We start from the raw sequence: 17034 nt of genomic DNA, 5'->3' as shown, positions 1-17034 counted from the left end.
TTATGTCAACGAAAAGGCTTAATAAGTTCCTATGTGAAAGCCTATTTATTATTCAGTTTTTATTTCCAAGATGTTGAGAACTCCAGGTTCTTTAAATTATGTGAATATTTTTTAATCCTTGTACCTGATTGGTACCTTTGCATAGACAGCTCGCCACTGCGGCCTTATTGTCCATATCCCAGACAAATGAGAAAACGTTGCACCTGTAGCATGCCTTCTCGTATGTCGTCAGACTAATTTGATCAGTATTTATTATTCACATTAACAGAATTTCGATGCTATAATACTAATACTAATACTAATACTAATACTAATGATTATTTATAATAGTTAGTCCAATTATAAGGAGAAATGCCCGTGGCTCCATCTCTTCTTGAGGGAACGTCCGTACGCGTGTGATGTGGCTTCCGGCTTCCCTTTGCTAAAGTGTTAATTTTCTAGCCAAGAACCATCTGTCCGTCCGATCTCTCGTGGCGCGATCTGGCACCGTTCGTCCCGCGTCGCCCGTGTCTGATTCATTCATCCCGTTTAATCCAGAACCTTCGATGTGTTTCACCGCCGTTTTCTCGGCTTCACCTCTCTCTCTCTCTCTCTCTCTCTCTCATCTCCAGTAATATTCTTTGAAGTCGGAGGTGCCAAACCTATCCCTTATCTTCCCCGGTCTGCTCCATTTGGTAATGTTTTCGACATTAAAATTGTATCTGCTGTCGATGATCTTGCTATTGGATCGGTGAGGGTTTTAGATTTTTTGTTTTTTTTGCTAGTAATTTGCTTGGAATAAGTAAGAATTTAGCAGTCCAAATTGTTCCGATTCTTTCAGATGAATCCTTTCGTTTCATGTAGTCAAAGCTGTTCGATATTGCTGCTCTGAGACAAAGTCTCGTATGATTACAATAGCAAGTTAATTGAAGCATAGAAAAAGAAATCCGTTATGGTTCATCATAAACGCGAAGGCAGCTTCTTTGGGGAAGATTTAACGGCAAAGCGGTCTAAAGCTAGCGAATCAGATATACATGATACGGAAAAGCAGGGCAATCTATACATTGGAGAGTCTTCTGGAAATCACCCAGTTTTCGTTTCAACGAATGGTCAAAATAGAAGCAATTCGCAAGTGGAGTGCGAAGGCCATCAGATGCCGCAGCAGAAAGGTCCTTTTGAAGATACAATATCTAGTCAAGAAGATTGCAAACTGACTTGTATTGAAGCTGATGCTGCAGAAGACAAGGGCTGCAGACATAACATGGAGGATGCTTGGGTGGTCCTTCCAGATGCTAGTGCAGAGTATCCTGGAAGCTTGAGGTGCTCATTGTTGCTTGTGTTTTTTGCCTAATTGATTTTATATTAGCATTGTGATGATAGATGGACATTAAATTGCCTCGTGCATTTATTTCTTGAAATATACTGGCGGCAATTATCAATTTCTGAAGCTTTGGATCTATAGGCGCAACTTTTATATCTAATTCCTGAATAAAATAGATGTGCTAGTCATCTTATGATCTCGATATTATTGAACAAAATGATTCTTTTGTTTCGTACAGTGTGACATCTCTTGATCAGAGTAAGTATTTAGTCTTGTTTCTAGTAAATTGTGCTTGGATTTATTTCACTGGGATATTCTCTGCAGATGTGCACATTTTGCAATTTATGATGGACATGGTGGTCGCTTGGCTGCAGAATTTGCCCAGAGACATTTACATGCTAATGTTCTTGCAGCTGGATTACCACGTGAGTTGGTGTGTCTGCTTGGTCTGCTTTCTCTTAACCCTTCACAAACAATAATCATTTAACTTGTCAGTATCTTGTATTTCACTTGGTTTGCATACATAATAAGTTCTCTAATCCTGAGCCACAAAATGCGACCCTAATGCTGCTGTAATGCATGGGCGCTAATGCCCCTAGCAACACGGCCACAGTAAGATTATTAAAAAAAATCCATTTAGCTTTTGAGCTGGACCCTAAAATTGTCGGAAAATGGAATCATCTCAACCTCCTTAGATTAGACTGTATAAGTCCAGTTATATTGCAAGAATTTGACAACCTTGACGAGAAGTTTGAATTGTTATGGACCTTATATATCTATTGCACTTTTGAGAAAATGACAGATCATGAGAAATTACACATCGAAATAGGCACGAGGTTATGGACCTAGTTTGAACTTTTATACTTTGTTTCCTGAAGTTATCCTGTATGCAATATAGCTGTAAATTGACCTGTTAATTTTTTTTTCTATGGCAAATAAAACCTAGGATTTCATCTTTATCATTGCATATGAAAGAAAAAAGTTGTATTTTCTCTGTTGGCTCAATAGATGTATGTCTGTGAACTCCATAATGTCCTAATGATCCATGTTGTGCTGTTTCAGATGGATATAAAAGCTGCAAAGAAGGCCATTCTTGAAGGTATAATTATATATATTCTTGCAGTCTGTGCTGATTTTTTTGGCAGAATAGTTTATAGATTTTGGAGAGCATATGGTGAAAAATCTTGTATTTAGATTATATTGAGTTAGTCATGTGGGAGAGTCAAACTGGAAATGGATGTAAGGATAAATCCTTTTGCATATTTTTTGATACTATTTTTTCAACAGGTTTTCGAAAAACTGATGACTCGTTACTTCAAGAAAGTTCTAAAGGTAAACATGAGATTTAGACTACACTTGGTTCTCAAGTCTTGTAGTACTGTCAGCTCCTGTATTTTTATATTTCTTCTGATCGCAAGAGTTACTTTTATGTCAGATATTACATTGGAAATTTGTAACAGTAGGTTCAGTTGAGAAGGTTTGAGTTGATGATGAACAAGTTGGTTATGTTAGTATTAACATGCAGCCAACAAATATTTATGTGGCTGATGTCCTGTCAGATATTCATTCATATTCTGCTTGTTTGTTACATTGTTCTATAAAAGCTCTCCATACAGTAATGGAATTTAAGATAGTTATGTGAGACTACATGCAGCTAACATTATGAAGTCTTATCAATTTTTTAAGACTAAACCTAACTAATTACTCTATTTGCTTGTGATATACACCCTCAGGGAACTGGCAAGATGGTGCAACTGCTGTTTGTGTCTGGGTCTTGGGACAGATGGTTAGTTTTCGTTTCCTGAATCATTAGTGTTCTTGCCTTCTATAGGGTATCATCATCTGTTAGTTTTATGAGTGGTTTGATGTGCAGGAATTTTGTATCTCTATTGTTCCATTTGTTCTTTCCTGAGTCAGAAATTTCCTCCACATAACCAGTCAAAAATTTTATTCGCTAGGCTGATGGGAGATATGCCTTCCAAGAAGCCTTGGTTGGGAAATTATTGAACCTTTTCTGATTCATATGCTTGTGGTGACCTGAATTTAGTGACCTTTATCTACAAATCATGGATAATCTTGTATTCTTGTTCATAGTTGTGTGTGTAATTCATGATATTCTGGTTTTCTTTGTGGATATTATATATTAGCATAAATGTTCTGGTTCTCCTCCTTATAGGTTATAGTTGCTAATATTGGAGATGCTAAAGCAGTGTTAGCACGGTCATCTAGTACCGGAGGGTCCCAGGTTGTCAGGGATGAAGCAGGATGCTCACTGAAGGCCATTGTTTTGACGAGAGAACACAAGGCCATCTATCCACAGGAACGCTCCCGTATTCAGAAAGTAAAATATTTTTTTCTGAACTGATTTATTATGTAAGAACATGCTGTTAAAGTTATTATCCTGTTGTCTTTTTCTGACTCTGTACATTTATTTCCCTTGCAAAACTCCCATACTGTCTTATATAATCTTTTTTAAATGACCGTGCTAGTATTGCTAATAAATGTTCAGTGGACTAGATTTTCCGCTTGTGTCTACAAAATTCTTGTTCATATTTCAGTTTCCATGACAAAATTTAAATTTTTTGAAGTGCTAGGCTGTACACAACACACACACACACAGATAATCTTACATGTTTAGAATGCACATGAGGCACTGTTCTAGACTTCTAGTTCTTTGTTGATATTCATAGACACATATAATCTTACATGTTTAGAATGCACATGAGGCAGTGTTCTAGTTCTTTGTTGATATTCATAAATTCTAGTTTTTTCTTATTAAGGCTGGAGGTTCCATCGGTCCAAATGGAAGGTTACAAGGTCGCCTTGAAGTTTCCAGAGCCTTCGGAGATCGCCAATTTAAGAAGGTTCCCTCGCATTACTTCAAAATTTTAGTTGATTCAATCATTCAATTTTATTGTTACAGCAGCAGAAGCCTCCTAGTGGGTCAGACTCGGGTTGAAACCCTTCAAAAACCTGAACTTTAAGTTAAAATGAACCCTGCCTGACCCCAAAAACCTTTAAGTTACAAGGGTTTCTATGTCAGGTCTTGGACGCTTCACACTCCAATCCAACATGATCCCTGCCACACTTGGAGCGGCATGGATGTGCCGAGCAGCGCCAACCACCTTCATTCAAATTAGATGATCTTCCTTAAATTTATGTTTTTGATAAGATTTTAATTTGATATTAGCAATTTCGTGTTGCATGGTGAAATTAACGGCAATGTGAGATATCATATGGTATTTTGCTTATGTTATATTAGATAATATCAGCTATGATCTAAACTCTGATGACTGATGGATCCATGCAGGTTGGAGTTATTGCTACTCCAGATGTTCACTCATTTCAACTTACAGAAAGGGAGCATTTCATCATCCTTGGTTGTGATGGCTTGTGGGGGGTATGATGTCTTATATATTTTGTCCACCTGTCAGTATGTTGCGGCATTCATGGAGATATCAAAATTATATATTGTAAGTCAATTTTTTGGTGAAATATTCAGGTTTTTGGACCGAGTGATGCTGTTGAGTTTGTCGCAAAGCAGTTAAAGGTAATAGAAATCTTCTAAACTAAGAGGAGTGTTTTCCCCTTTCTAGATATTGCATGGTACTTTGCTTCCGAGTTTTATAGCTGTGCAGGAGATCTCCAAAAGAAATAAATGAACTTTCTTTTTGGCAGCCTTTCATCTGTATTTAAGATTTGCGAGCTACAACACAGAAGTATTGTTTTAGCATATACTGTTTGTGAATTAATTCTTGAAACTTTTAAGTAAACAAACTGTTTAATGTATAATAGGATCAGTTGATTCAGATTGCCTAACTAAATTAACAATGATATATCTGAGTTCTGCAGGAGACTTCATCTGCCACTGCTGCGGCACGCCGTCTTGTTAAGGAAGCTGTTCGTGAACGACGCTGCAAGGACAACTGCACTGCAATGGTCATTGTCTTCAAGCCCTAGTGCAATATTTTCGCCATAGAGTTGGCCTGGGTTCATGTAGGCAGATTATTGTTGTAACAATGCTTGTTGAAGAAAGCTCAGGCTGTCTTAGGTTTAGAGGTTGATTTCCCATTTTATCTTTCAGAGGAGATTGCATAAAACCTATCGATACGACAGCAAGGTGGTGTAGCGTACTGCTTGTAGTGATCTGGAACTTTATGCTGCTATCAGCAAGGTGTATGTTGATGAATGATGAGTTCCACAATGAAACTGTCTTTGAACTTGTTAAAAAAATTAAATAAATTATGGAGCAATTCGTGTGCATTGGCTTATGCAGGTGTTGTTACAAACTTACCATTCCAAAAATAATTACTGTCAGGTTCCTTTTACAAAAATAATTACTGTCGCCATGTACTAGAAAGCAAGAAATGTAATATAAAGCTTTAGCCTGTCATGATTTCATTGAAAGAGAAAAGTATTCCAAATTTGCTGTCTGAGTGAGAAACCATACAGTTAAATTCACAGAAAAGTTGGTAGTAATATCGCTACCTTTACAAGATAACAGTATTCCAAATTTGTATTCTCCCTTCTCTTTTTCTATATCCCAAATAATGAAACATGAAACTAATCAGCTGAAAAATCCATGTTGATTTTCAATACTGGAACAAAACATGATATAAGAGAATGCAAAAGGAACAAAGATATGCTACAGTAGGCAATCACTCATAAACACCACCTATATGTGATACATACCAATACCTATTTCTTACACAAAAAAAATGCATTGATTAAACATATTAAAACAAAATTGAACAGATATCTCGGCGGCACCCCAATAGATGCACACGGAAAATTGAGGTTCATGTGTTAATTCATCCACAATTTGAGGACTCGGTCCTTGCCACCAGATGCGACCTTTTCACCATCTGGACTCCAATCCACCGAGAAAACCTTGCCAAGATAGATGAGAAAGATTAATTCAGGCAGCTACAGCCTTTTTTTTTTTATAACTCGATCTGATCTGTGTAGAAGAGAATACCTCATCTGCATGGCCTGGAAGGTCTTGTTTCAACTTTTGTGTTCGGATGTCCCAAACCTGAGAAATTTTAATACTACTTTACAGATGGAATAACTATAATAAAACAGGAGAAAGAAAGTTACGACAATATTTTTCTATTAGAATATACCACAATAACAAATATCGAGTAAAAATGATATTTTGTACTTGGTGATTGTAAGTACAAAGAGAAACAGATAGCAATGTGTACTTCAGAAACTAAAGTTATCATATTGTACTAAGTAATTCTAGCAGCATCCCCAAGTTTAAAAATTACAGCATTGTAGGCTATAAAGAGAGGTGAAAGTTCATCAACATGTAGCATATTTAACAAATAATAATGATAAAAAAAATACAGATGATCGATGCACATAAGGTACCTTTAAAGTGGAATCCTTGCTTCCACTTAAGAGAAGCCTACTGTCAGCAGACCAGCTACAACAAAATATTGAAAAGTTGCAAGTCAAAAAACAAGTTAAAAGTAAAAGGAAAGAGTAGAAGGCAGAAATCAAGACGGACCTAATCTGGTATACAGGCCCAACATGTCCTCTGAAAGATGCAACAAATTTTCCTGTAATGCCATTCCATAACTTGACAGATTTGTCAAAGGAGGCACTTGCCAACCACTGTCCATCCGGAGAAAAGTAGACATGGTTTACAAGCTGCAAAATACAAATTTTAGCAAATTAAAAAAGGAGCCTGTCATTAAAGCGAATATCCAATGACCAATCTACAAATAAACGACAGCTGAAGATTTGATGGTACCAAAAGAGGTACTAAAGACAAGAGTGTTGGTTACCAAAACTAGGTTTCAGGTTCTTTTTCTCAGTTTTATGCAATTGTTTCATTTACTTATGGTAAAATTTCAGAAAATCTTTGAGATAACTTAGTATCTAAATCATTTTGATCATAGGTTCAGCATCACTTGGATAGGAAACTGCCGTTTATTAGGGAATTGAATGTGTTGTTTAACTGAAGACCTAATATGAGTCAATAATTGACAAGACAGTGTTAGCATGGCGATAAGTTAATTACAAACAGTATTGATGATTTAGGTATTAGGATGCTCTTTTGAGGTCATCTTGGTGTTTCTTTATATATGGACAGGAACAGATCAAAATAAGTAATTAGAGGAGCCTTCTCCTTTGAGCCTGTATTTGCATCTGACTCCTGTCATTTCCCCTCGCCTCGGAAGAGACCACTTGCTTGGCTTTGCTTTTACATAATCTAAATAGAAAAAGCGGTACTCTTATTATCTGGATGCTGGATGAGTATGCCTGGCTTTGAGGAAACCACACCTACTCTTTCCCACTAATTATTGTTCCCAAAATCTAATTTCCCAAGAAACAACCAAAATATAACTAGTTGCATGCAGCACCTCTTATATAGAGGAACAACATATAGAATAAGCAGCAAACAAGTAACAACAGCCATGTCCTTAGTCCCAACTATTTTGGGGCTAAAACATTAGATGGAAAGAGGGAAAAAAACGATGACATCTTCAGATACTTTAAGACAATAATAATAAATAACATCCTAACATATATTGAAATTATTGCAAATACCTGCTGGTGACCAGTCATGCGAGCTTTTGGATGCTTACTAAGGGCAGGTTCCCAGAGAAACATTGTGAAATCATCAGAACCAGAGACAAGTCTCTCAGGAGCATTACCTTTCATCTTGTTGTATCTTGCAAGAGCTGCCTGAATGAAGAAAGAAGAATTTACTCTCCTAAATGAGTATACAGTATATAAATAAATGAGACCTAAAGTATCAAATATACACAACTTTAATAGTATTCACAATGTGCATAGATATACCTCTTTCATTTCCTCCGGGGATGAATAACTTTTTCCTGTATGGTCAAAAGCTCCAGTACGGAGAACATATTCAGTGCTCAAAGCAAGTGAATTTACCCAGTGCCCATGGCCCTGTGAATGTAAATTGTCATTGAGAAGGCTATACATTGACAGCCAACTACCCAGATGAGTGAGAATGAGCAGATAATATAGCTTAACACCATTACAGTCTTATGCTAAGAATCAGATGCAAGAAAGAGGATATGTATACCAGAGAAAGTCAACAAATATGAACTTAACAAGTCCTCAGGAAGAACAATCTCATAAGTCTTAACCCTTCTAAAATGCAGTAACACTTCTGAAGATTCATGACCAAAAAGATACAAACTGTTCAACCTTATCACAGTACAGTAGTCCGGATCAATGGATTAAATTTGATTAGTATGACAAAATCATCCTATAGAGTTGGCATAGACTAAAAGCCGGCAGTTGTATTGCACTGTCCAGTGAATCACATCTCAAATGGTTTAGAGTGGAATAAATTCCGAAATCTGCCCAGCAGTCAGAGCAATTGTCCAGGAGTATGAGAAGCATGAAGAATATCCAGCTACCTTTCCAGAAATCTAACAACCATGTGTAGTACTACTGATTTACTAAGTACAGTCACTGCACTTGTATATCCAACTAATCAGCTCACTCTGAGTCTGCTTGTTGTTGATACACTGTGACCAAAACTACTGACTACAACAGAGGGACAAACTGTCAGTGCAAGCCCACAGAAAAGTCAATACTAGAAAAATTCAACCAGAGCAGATCATGACCTGTCTCACGTGACCCAATGTTAATTAGCTACTAAAAAACCAACCCAACAATAAAAGGTTTTGGTTTGGTTATCCAAGGATTATATAGACCGGCTCTTCAATTGGCATAGGCAGAATGCAATCAGGTGACCAGATTCATTTGCACCAGCACACCATTAAATTGTGCAACTTGGATAGGAAAGATCAATGATTAAGATATTGGCAAAGTAAACAATCGATGGTAGCACTCTCCTGCTTAGACTGTTTTAGACTTGAGCAATCTAAATTTTGAGATCTTTCATATGCTAAGCTTTTTCTCACTTTTCTGGACTCTAAGGCCTCGCTTACTTTATTAATAAAATCAATTCAAGAATAAGTACTCATCTTTATTATTTCTAAAATAAGATCTTTATTCTATGAATAATTATTCTTATATTCACTTATATTCAAAAATAAATGTGTAATAATTATCAAGTGAAGAAAAAGATAGATAGAAAACTATGTTTTATTTATTATAAAATTACTATGAATACCCTTTAATTTAATATAAAGTAAGTTAATGGGATAAATATCAAAGATAAATTAGTAATTGCAGTAGTGTGTGGTATAAGATATAATTTTGATGAATAATATTTATATTCTAAAATAAAATTATTCTATGTTTAAATGTTATTTTAGAATAAGGAGTTGTGTTGTATTTCAAAATAAGAAAAAAATTATTTTGAATGGGGGCTAACTATTGTGATCATCATTATGTCAAAATTAGTAATTGCATTAGTGTGTGGTATAAGATATAATTTTGATGAATAATATTTATATTCTAAAATAAAATTATTATATGTTTAGATGTTATTTTAGAATAAGGAGTTGTATTTCAAAATAAGAAAAAAAATATTTTGAATGGGGGCTAACTATTGTGATCATCATTATGTCAAAACTCAAAAAGAATTAGGTTGTAATTGAGTTTTGAAGATTATGCACATAAGATCTTCAGCCAGTTATTTTCTGTTCAACAACCTTTGAACAAAGATAAGTTGAACCCAGATCAGCCAGTTATTATCTGTCCAACGACCTTTAAACAGAGATAAGTTGAACCAGATCCGATTATCTGATAACTTCTTTGAGTCATAGGAATGGTTTAACTGAGAAACTATCAAAAATCGTGGTGATAAATCTACATAGGTGTAATATATTGGTATGTCCACAATGGAAATGAACTTTGACAAGGTGAAAAGCATGGCCAAGAATTTGATATCCAGATGTTGAGGAAAAGTTGCTAATCAATGTCGATATCTGCAAGAGATCATGATATGTCCTAGTCAACATCGGGATCTATCATTCTTGAAGTCCATTATGAAACAGTGCTTGGGCAAAGAGATTCTGAAGAATTGACTATTCTATATGGAGAGAACTGCCGTATGCGATATCACACTACGACCATACACATTTCACAATTCTGTACCACATTTGTATTATCAAACAAGAAAGCATGCCTTATCAAGAAAGTTCAAGTTACATTGGAGACAAGCCAAATTCAGATGTAAATTTATAAAAACATAGTCTACAAAGAATGATCAACTACCTTCAACTCACGAATCAGCTTTCCTTGAGAAGTTTCCCACACCTTGATTGTGCAATCTTGAGAACTGCATTAAATGGAATATTTAGAAGCATATCCCAAAACAACCTATAGCTTGATGTTAAAGGACCATATTTGGATTTAGAAACCTGCCAGGATAATATGAGCTAACAGAAGACGCTTCAAAAAGAACCCATTAATTGTTAAGAGTGTATTACTGAAGTAGTAAAAAAATGATCAACCAAATCATCTTATGTACTATAGAGAAACTTAGTGCAGTAGTAATCTTATATGTGTGAATAAAATAATGAGTTGAATTGTTGTTGCAAAAGTTCATGCTCATGCAAATCAAACCTTTTTAGGTCTTAACAAAGAAAGATATAAATTAGTAGAAATGCAGCAGTTGCTTAGAATCAAATATTACCCTGTGTAAATATTACCATCACCACCCCACTTTACACAAGTCACTGCAAGAGTGTGCCCTGAAAGACACATAACACACTTCTTCAAAGAAATATCCCATATTCGTGCATCCCCATCCTTACTGGAACTAACGAAACGGCGACAAGGAGCTCGCAAGTGCACAGGCTCCCAAGAAATACCAGTAATCCACTTCTTATGGCCCTGACATGAAGTAACATTTGTATCAGCAAAAACATCTAATAAGCTCCTTCATAAAAAAACTATTAAGAAGAAAAGGCATATTTACAAGCTAAATTCATAGATAACAAACTCTTAATGAGAATGACAACTATGAAAAATCTGGGATAGGAGAAACAAATAGAATCAATACGCAGACTTACATTAAGTGGAGATCCAATCTGCTTCCCACTTTGTGGGTCCCACAATAAAAGTTCTCCTGCCTTGCTTCCACTAACAAGATGCTTCCCATCTGGTGACCATCCAATATAGAGAACCCAATTTTTGTGGCCTAAAGAACAACAAAAGGTTATTGTAACTCCAATTTCCAAGATGAGCAATGAACGAGAACAGAGCAAAAACATGTATCCTGTTTGCTTTCAAGTCTTGGAAACAGTCCTTAAAACAGACCAACATATCTTCTGACACAAGCCTCTGGATTGAAGATTTATAGACAGAGCAAAAACATATATAAGAAGTAAAGACAGGAGTGATAATTGAGCCATAGTAGTCATTGAAAAGTACTTTTTATGAAGTTACTAGAAGTAAGAAGAGAATTCACAGTAAACTGGGTATACAATATCCGGAGGAGCTGAAACAATTGGAAAAACCCATATGAGATGGAAGCTCATCAAAAAGTTCCATGTGGCATTGTATCTTATAACAAGTAAAACCAAGAAATGAAATTTTCACCATCAAATTCAAATATTTTCTCACAAAGAAAAGTCTGTAGCAAGAATGGGCCTTTGTTTAGGGCATATGCAAATGACAGCCAAAAAAATAGGTCCATATAGACAAAATATGATTTAATATCTCAACATACTAACCTGTGCATGTGAATAATGGTGTCTGAGTATTCAGGTCCCACAATCGTACAGTCGTGTCACCAGAACCACTGGCCAAGTTTCGTCCATCTGGGCTAAAGGAAACAGAAAGTACAGCCTCTGTATGCCCTGCACATAAATGATGTTTAGCTAAGTTTATGCCATATGAAAACCCACGTATCACAATCTAGGTTTGACAACTGAGCATGCAACAAACTATATAAACTAATGAAATGGTATATTATATAGTTAGACCGTAAGATATAGGCATATCTTTCAAGTAATGAAAGAGCTTCCTCTCACTGGGCCAATCCAAGCAAGCATTTGCACAGGGTAACACAACTGAACTTTTCAGCATGTTATTATGGAGATGTCCTTACACTTGCACTACCTTCCCACAGATATATGATAGTTACATTAAAAGGTTCTTATTTTGTTCTGGAGAAAAATTAAGAACTTGCATCATAAAATGCAGAAAAGCCAGTAAACTGTTTGGGAAGTAAATATAAGCAAATATCTAATTCGAAAAAATAGCAGACTGAAAAATAGATGTAAAACTTATTTAGCATGAACTATTAAAGTTAAAACTTATTTTTTAGACTAAAGAATATTACCTTTAGAAGCTTATCTTATTAGCATGATGTTACGATTTATGAGGAACTTCAAAACTAAATATCGGTAAATAAAATAGAAGAGATCGGAGACTCAGAATCATTAACTCGTGATATAAGGAGCACCAAAGTACCTTGAAGATGATAGAAATATACTATATGCAGACAAAGCATGAAGATACAGACACAAATGAAACATCAGGATGATAGGACAAATCAGGCATCCAAAACTTTTTATGGTGACATCAATTGAATTTGCAGAAACATTGCCTACAGTGAAGATAAGGCTTGCCAACCTGCACACTCAGGTGCAATGGGTTCAAGTCATAAAAAAAGAACCTTCGAGTAGGGGGGGATGTTTGATTACATAGCCCTTCGAAAGACAACATTGACAGGATCCTCGCTGACAAGGATGCCTTTTCTATTAATTGAATGAGCAGTGTTGTAATCAAATGCTTATGTAATTACATGTGAGTGGACATTTTTCTTACACCATTTTTTTGTGAATAACAACTTGTAAATTAAATGTACCTATTTTAAACACTCTTGCACTACTGTTATCACACTTGCCAATCTTCAATGTCATATTTTTCTATTGTCATCAAAATCTCAGGAATCTATATTGAATAACACATAGCTATCTAGATGCAAATACCTGCAATTGTTGCAGAGCACCGATTGACCGGCCGGATTCGGAAGAGTGCTTGAGGTTGGTACACTATATGCAAAACCTTCTCCACAGAAACTGCATAACATGATAATGAAAATTAGATTGTGATTCTAATCCAAAACTATTTCACCTAAGTGTAAAAATACTTAAATATAAAGGTACTGCACCCCAAATAGGATCTCACCTTTGTTTTTCTGTAAGTAGGATTCAAGCTGAACAACAAGTTCCTGATCTGATATATAGAATGCATAAGGTAGCTTTTCCTCCTGCCAACATAAATATAAAAACACAGGTTTTTGTTTATACTCTTTCATATGAAGGCAATAAAAAATGCTAGATCATCTTTTAATATCTCCAATAACACTGAGAAGACAAACCCAAGTTCTCTCATTTATTAAAATAAATTGGTATTCTCTGTTAAAATAGCAAGCTATTAACATATTTTTTTCTCAAAGAAAGCAATTATGATCAAGCTTACATTGTTAAGAAGCTTGTTGACAATTTCCTGGAGCTGAGGTGGTCCAACATTCTGTGGGAGATAAAGTGGAGCACCAAGAGCTTCTCCTTCAGGATCGGTCAGCTGACACATCACGCTATTGTTGGTATTCATCTCTCTCCCTTCTTCCAGCTCCATCTACGAACAATATGCATGGTACAGAGTACAAACTCGATTAGGATCATCTAACAAAGATTCTAGTAGTCAAGAATTAACAATTAAATAAATGGGAGAGAAAATGAGGGCCACAAAAAAGCATCTTAAACACTATGAAATACCCGTCACTAAATGCACGTGCCCATCACGTGGGTGGAGTACACGCGATTCCCACTTGACTTGTTGGTCAATATTACCACACAATATCCGAGATAAAAACCAAAATTTTTTTAAGTAGCCACAACAAGACTCCCAAAATATATAGCCATATAACCGAAAAATGTTGCTCCCGTAAGGGCTACAAACCATTTAGTTCAATTTATACAATAAACTGAAATTTAACTAATCCTTACAAGCTCCTCCACAATATCAAAGTAATATATTAATTTGAAAAAAAAAACAATCCACCAAAAGGTGGTAAGCATAACGTCTATCAAGTATAATCCATAATAGTTTATAAGAAGTACAAATACATAATGAAAAGAGTAATGCGTGCTCATATGTACCACAAATAAAGCATATTTGATATAGTTATCAATAAGTTCATGCTTGAACCACAAGTGTTATCATAGATCAAAATCCTCAATCCACATAATAAGCTCACACAGAGCTATCATTAAATGACTGTAGACGGGAGAAAAAGGGATCATGTAGTGCCTAAGCACTACATGGATACCTAGGTGCCCAAAATTCAAGACGGGTAAAAAATAAATATATAAAAGAAATAATAGTTAGAGAAAAAAATTAAAATTAATACCTACAATCTAAACAATATACTAATGCATTATTGTTAAGAACTATAGTAAGCTATTATAATCCACTAATTCATCAACATGTACGATAGTTTTGATTTTCAGAGTCAATCTATATACTAAAATATGATACAAGATGCGAAGGCAGGTCATCAAAGAGAGACCTAAGTGAAATCTAGTTATATTCTATTTAATGGGAGAGCCTAAGCAATAAGGCAAAAGTTCTTTTTAAAACAATGAGAACCGTAAATAATATAGCAACGCATGCTCATACATAATATCACACATCGAGGGAGGATAGATGTCTAGTGGTAGACTCGTATGTACAAGCATGGTGATACTACATATGATCGGTTATCTATGATCATTACATTGGATTAAGAATCTCAATTGTAATCCCGTATCCCCAACTCTATTATATTTGCACACAACGAAATCATGAGCACACAACTCAAAATGACATTCATACTGCATCATTAAGTACCACTAAGACTATAACCCTTACCTCTCAATTATTGGTTAAAGATCATCAAACACATAGTGATAATTCTAAACAAAATAGAAAAGGGACGATAAGGAGGAGTTAAAATTATGTAGCCTATTATTGATATATATATATATATTGAAGTTCAAGATAGAAATAATGAGACTAGTATTGGTGCGTATCAAGTAATTAGCATACCGTTAAGATTTAGATGACGGGGAAAATGAGAGTAAAAGGAAGAAGAATATGGAAAGGGAAAATAGTTATATCGAGGGAGGACTTTTCTTGTTGATATTGGTGTAAATGACTAGAGAATTGACCCAAATAACAAGACGGGAAAGGAAAAGAGGACCAAGTAGGGGTGAACTGAAACGGATTAGATACGGGTTGGATAGTGCTTAAACTACATTTGGAACGATATTTTTAATCTGGATACAAATACAAATATAGATATTGGACGGATAACAAAATTTAAAATCGTATCCTAATGAAATTGATACGAACATTTATTGGACACAGATCGGATCTTAAATGAATGTGGACACAAGTCAGGAATAATACAAATTGTAAGATAAGATAAAATCTTTCTAAGTTAAAACTTAGATTACCTTGGTGTTTCCAAGGTTAGAAAATATAAACAGAGAATACTTTAAATAATACACTATATTATCTTAACAATTACATCCATCAGCAGGAGAACTTCTCTAAACTTTCATTCGACTGCACTCTGATTTCTTTGTCGAATAAAGAAGCAAATTTTATACCAGATCAATTGAAAGAGGCCTGCTAAATAAATATCCTCTAGATCTTCTTGTACCCCTTATATATGCCCATCTAATTCCCCATTAATAGCATATAAGAATATTACTGCTTTTGACTTCTTAGTTCTTCCTACCAGTGTTGCAGAAATTAAACCAAGATTAAGATCCAAGTGAACTAGTAATAAAATAAGTATTTAGACAAATAACAATCCTAGTGACATAAAAAATCCAAAATCACAAGGGAGAGTAGAATCCCAGAGATGAAAACTTTCCGTAAGATACCTAGAACGGTACTGGTACAGGGTAGGCAAATAGCATGGTTAATAATTCTCATGCAAGAACATGTAATGTTACGTCAGTATGGTTGCAAAGACAATTGACTTTCCAAAGAGAATTATCCAGCCTTGCATGATTTTTTTTTTCATTTAGCCTAAACAGGATAACTTTAAGTACATCGAAAGAAAGGGCAAACTTCCAGTTAATAGAACAATATAAAGCAGTAAAGATGTGGAACTCACTAAAGTCACACTCACTCGTCGGAGAGGGACGGAGGTGGCAACCAGCACAGTGGAGAGGTCGGAGAGACTGAGGACTGAGGAGTCTTGTACGGGTCAGACTGTCGGATTCGTCGGAGCCGTTGGAGAGAATGAGAGAGAGAGATGGAGATGGAGATGGAGATGGGTTTTGTGGCGGCTGATGAAGAGGGATTGAGAGAGATGAGGTCTGAGAGAGTTCTACCCTTGAAGAAAAGAGAAAAAATCACTATCGCAGTGTCGCTGCACCTGAGGACGACGACAACCGAGGAGGGGGCGGCACGGGAGAGGAAAGGGAGGAGGGGTCTCTTGAAGTTGAAGGCGAGCTCAAGGAGGGAGGAGGCGGAGCTTGATGACGGCGGATAGGCGATGACGGCTGAGGAGGAGGAGATGAGGACGACAAGGGTAGGGCGAGTGAGATTCCGACGGCAGCTAGGTTTTTTGTGTTTTCGATAATATAGAGCAACGAGGTGAAGAGACGAGGGAGGAGAGAGTGTAGGGTTTTACTGAAAGACCAATGATTCCATACTAACCATTATTGAAAATAATTTTCTGTTGATAAATTAAAGGGTATATAAAATTAACCCATAAAAAAATAGAATTTAAGTATTTTCTTATTACTTATTTTTATAAT

The 17034-nt window shown here is 35.7% G+C and overlaps 2 protein-coding genes across 4 annotated transcripts; one reads left to right on the top strand and one right to left on the bottom strand.

Annotated features, from left to right (window-relative positions):
- Positions 1–521: 521 nt before the first annotated feature.
- On the top strand, positions 522–5563 carry LOC140786313 (probable protein phosphatase 2C 67). Of its 2 annotated transcripts, none has more exons than XR_012108594.1 (11): positions 522–730; positions 821–1299; positions 1625–1733; positions 2363–2399; positions 2588–2632; positions 3034–3086; positions 3477–3641; positions 4081–4164; positions 4344–4700; positions 4803–4850; positions 5153–5563. XR_012108594.1 is itself a non-coding variant. In XM_073134637.1 (11 exons), the coding sequence occupies exons 2-11, from the start codon at positions 932–934 to the stop codon at positions 5258–5260; spliced, it is 1107 nt and encodes a 368-aa protein (XP_072990738.1). In that variant the 5' UTR covers positions 522–730; positions 821–931; the 3' UTR covers positions 5261–5563. The 2 variants fall into 2 exon arrangements, 1 of the variants encoding a protein (XP_072990738.1); XM_073134637.1 differs by having other exon boundaries at positions 4611–4700.
- Positions 5564–5675: 112 nt separating this feature from the next.
- LOC140786312 (notchless protein homolog) lies at positions 5676–16880 on the bottom strand. Of its 2 annotated transcripts, none has more exons than XM_073134635.1 (14): positions 16386–16880; positions 13697–13852; positions 13403–13484; positions 13204–13293; positions 11941–12066; positions 11278–11405; positions 10899–11098; positions 10478–10541; positions 8117–8227; positions 7862–7999; positions 6816–6958; positions 6677–6731; positions 6279–6335; positions 5676–6190 (listed from the first exon to the last, which is right to left on the bottom strand). In XM_073134635.1, exons 2-14 carry the CDS (start codon positions 13850–13852, stop codon positions 6107–6109), a joined length of 1434 nt encoding a protein of 477 aa, XP_072990736.1. In that variant the 5' UTR covers positions 16386–16880; the 3' UTR covers positions 5676–6106. The 2 variants fall into 2 exon arrangements, with proteins under 2 accessions (XP_072990736.1, XP_072990737.1); XM_073134636.1 differs by having other exon boundaries at positions 16401–16873.
- Positions 16881–17034: the final 154 nt, after the last annotated feature.

This window comes from Typha latifolia, chromosome 4 (assembly GCF_019914945.1).
Source record: "Typha latifolia isolate L0001 chromosome 4, TyphaL0001v2, whole genome shotgun sequence".
In the NCBI taxonomy this organism is placed as follows: Eukaryota; Viridiplantae; Streptophyta; class Magnoliopsida; order Poales; family Typhaceae; genus Typha; species Typha latifolia.
This window is presented reverse-complemented; position numbering and strand designations above follow the sequence as displayed.

What these genes read in the sequence shown, in the direction of transcription:
- LOC140786313 (XM_073134637.1), top strand. Translation starts at nt 932, where the DNA reads ATGGTTCATCATAAACGCGAAGGCAGCTTCTTTGGGGAAGATTTAACG. An exon ending in GTTGTGATGGCTTGTGGGGG is followed by an intron (nt 4,701 to 4,802) that starts GTATGATGTCTT and finishes TGAAATATTCAG; the next exon opens with GTTTTTGGACCGAGTGATGC. An exon ending in TTGTCGCAAAGCAGTTAAAG is followed by an intron (nt 4,851 to 5,152) that starts GTAATAGAAATC and finishes TGAGTTCTGCAG; the next exon opens with GAGACTTCATCTGCCACTGC.
- LOC140786312 (XM_073134635.1), bottom strand. Translation starts at nt 13,852, where the DNA reads ATGGAGCTGGAAGAAGGGAGAGAGATGAATACCAACAATAGCGTGATG. An exon ending in ACCATTATTCACATGCACAG is followed by an intron (nt 11,406 to 11,940) that starts GTTAGTATGTTG and finishes GTTGTTCTTTAG; the next exon opens with GCCACAAAAATTGGGTTCTC. An exon ending in AGCTGATTCGTGAGTTGAAG is followed by an intron (nt 8,228 to 10,477) that starts GTAGTTGATCAT and finishes TTACATTCACAG; the next exon opens with GGCCATGGGCACTGGGTAAA.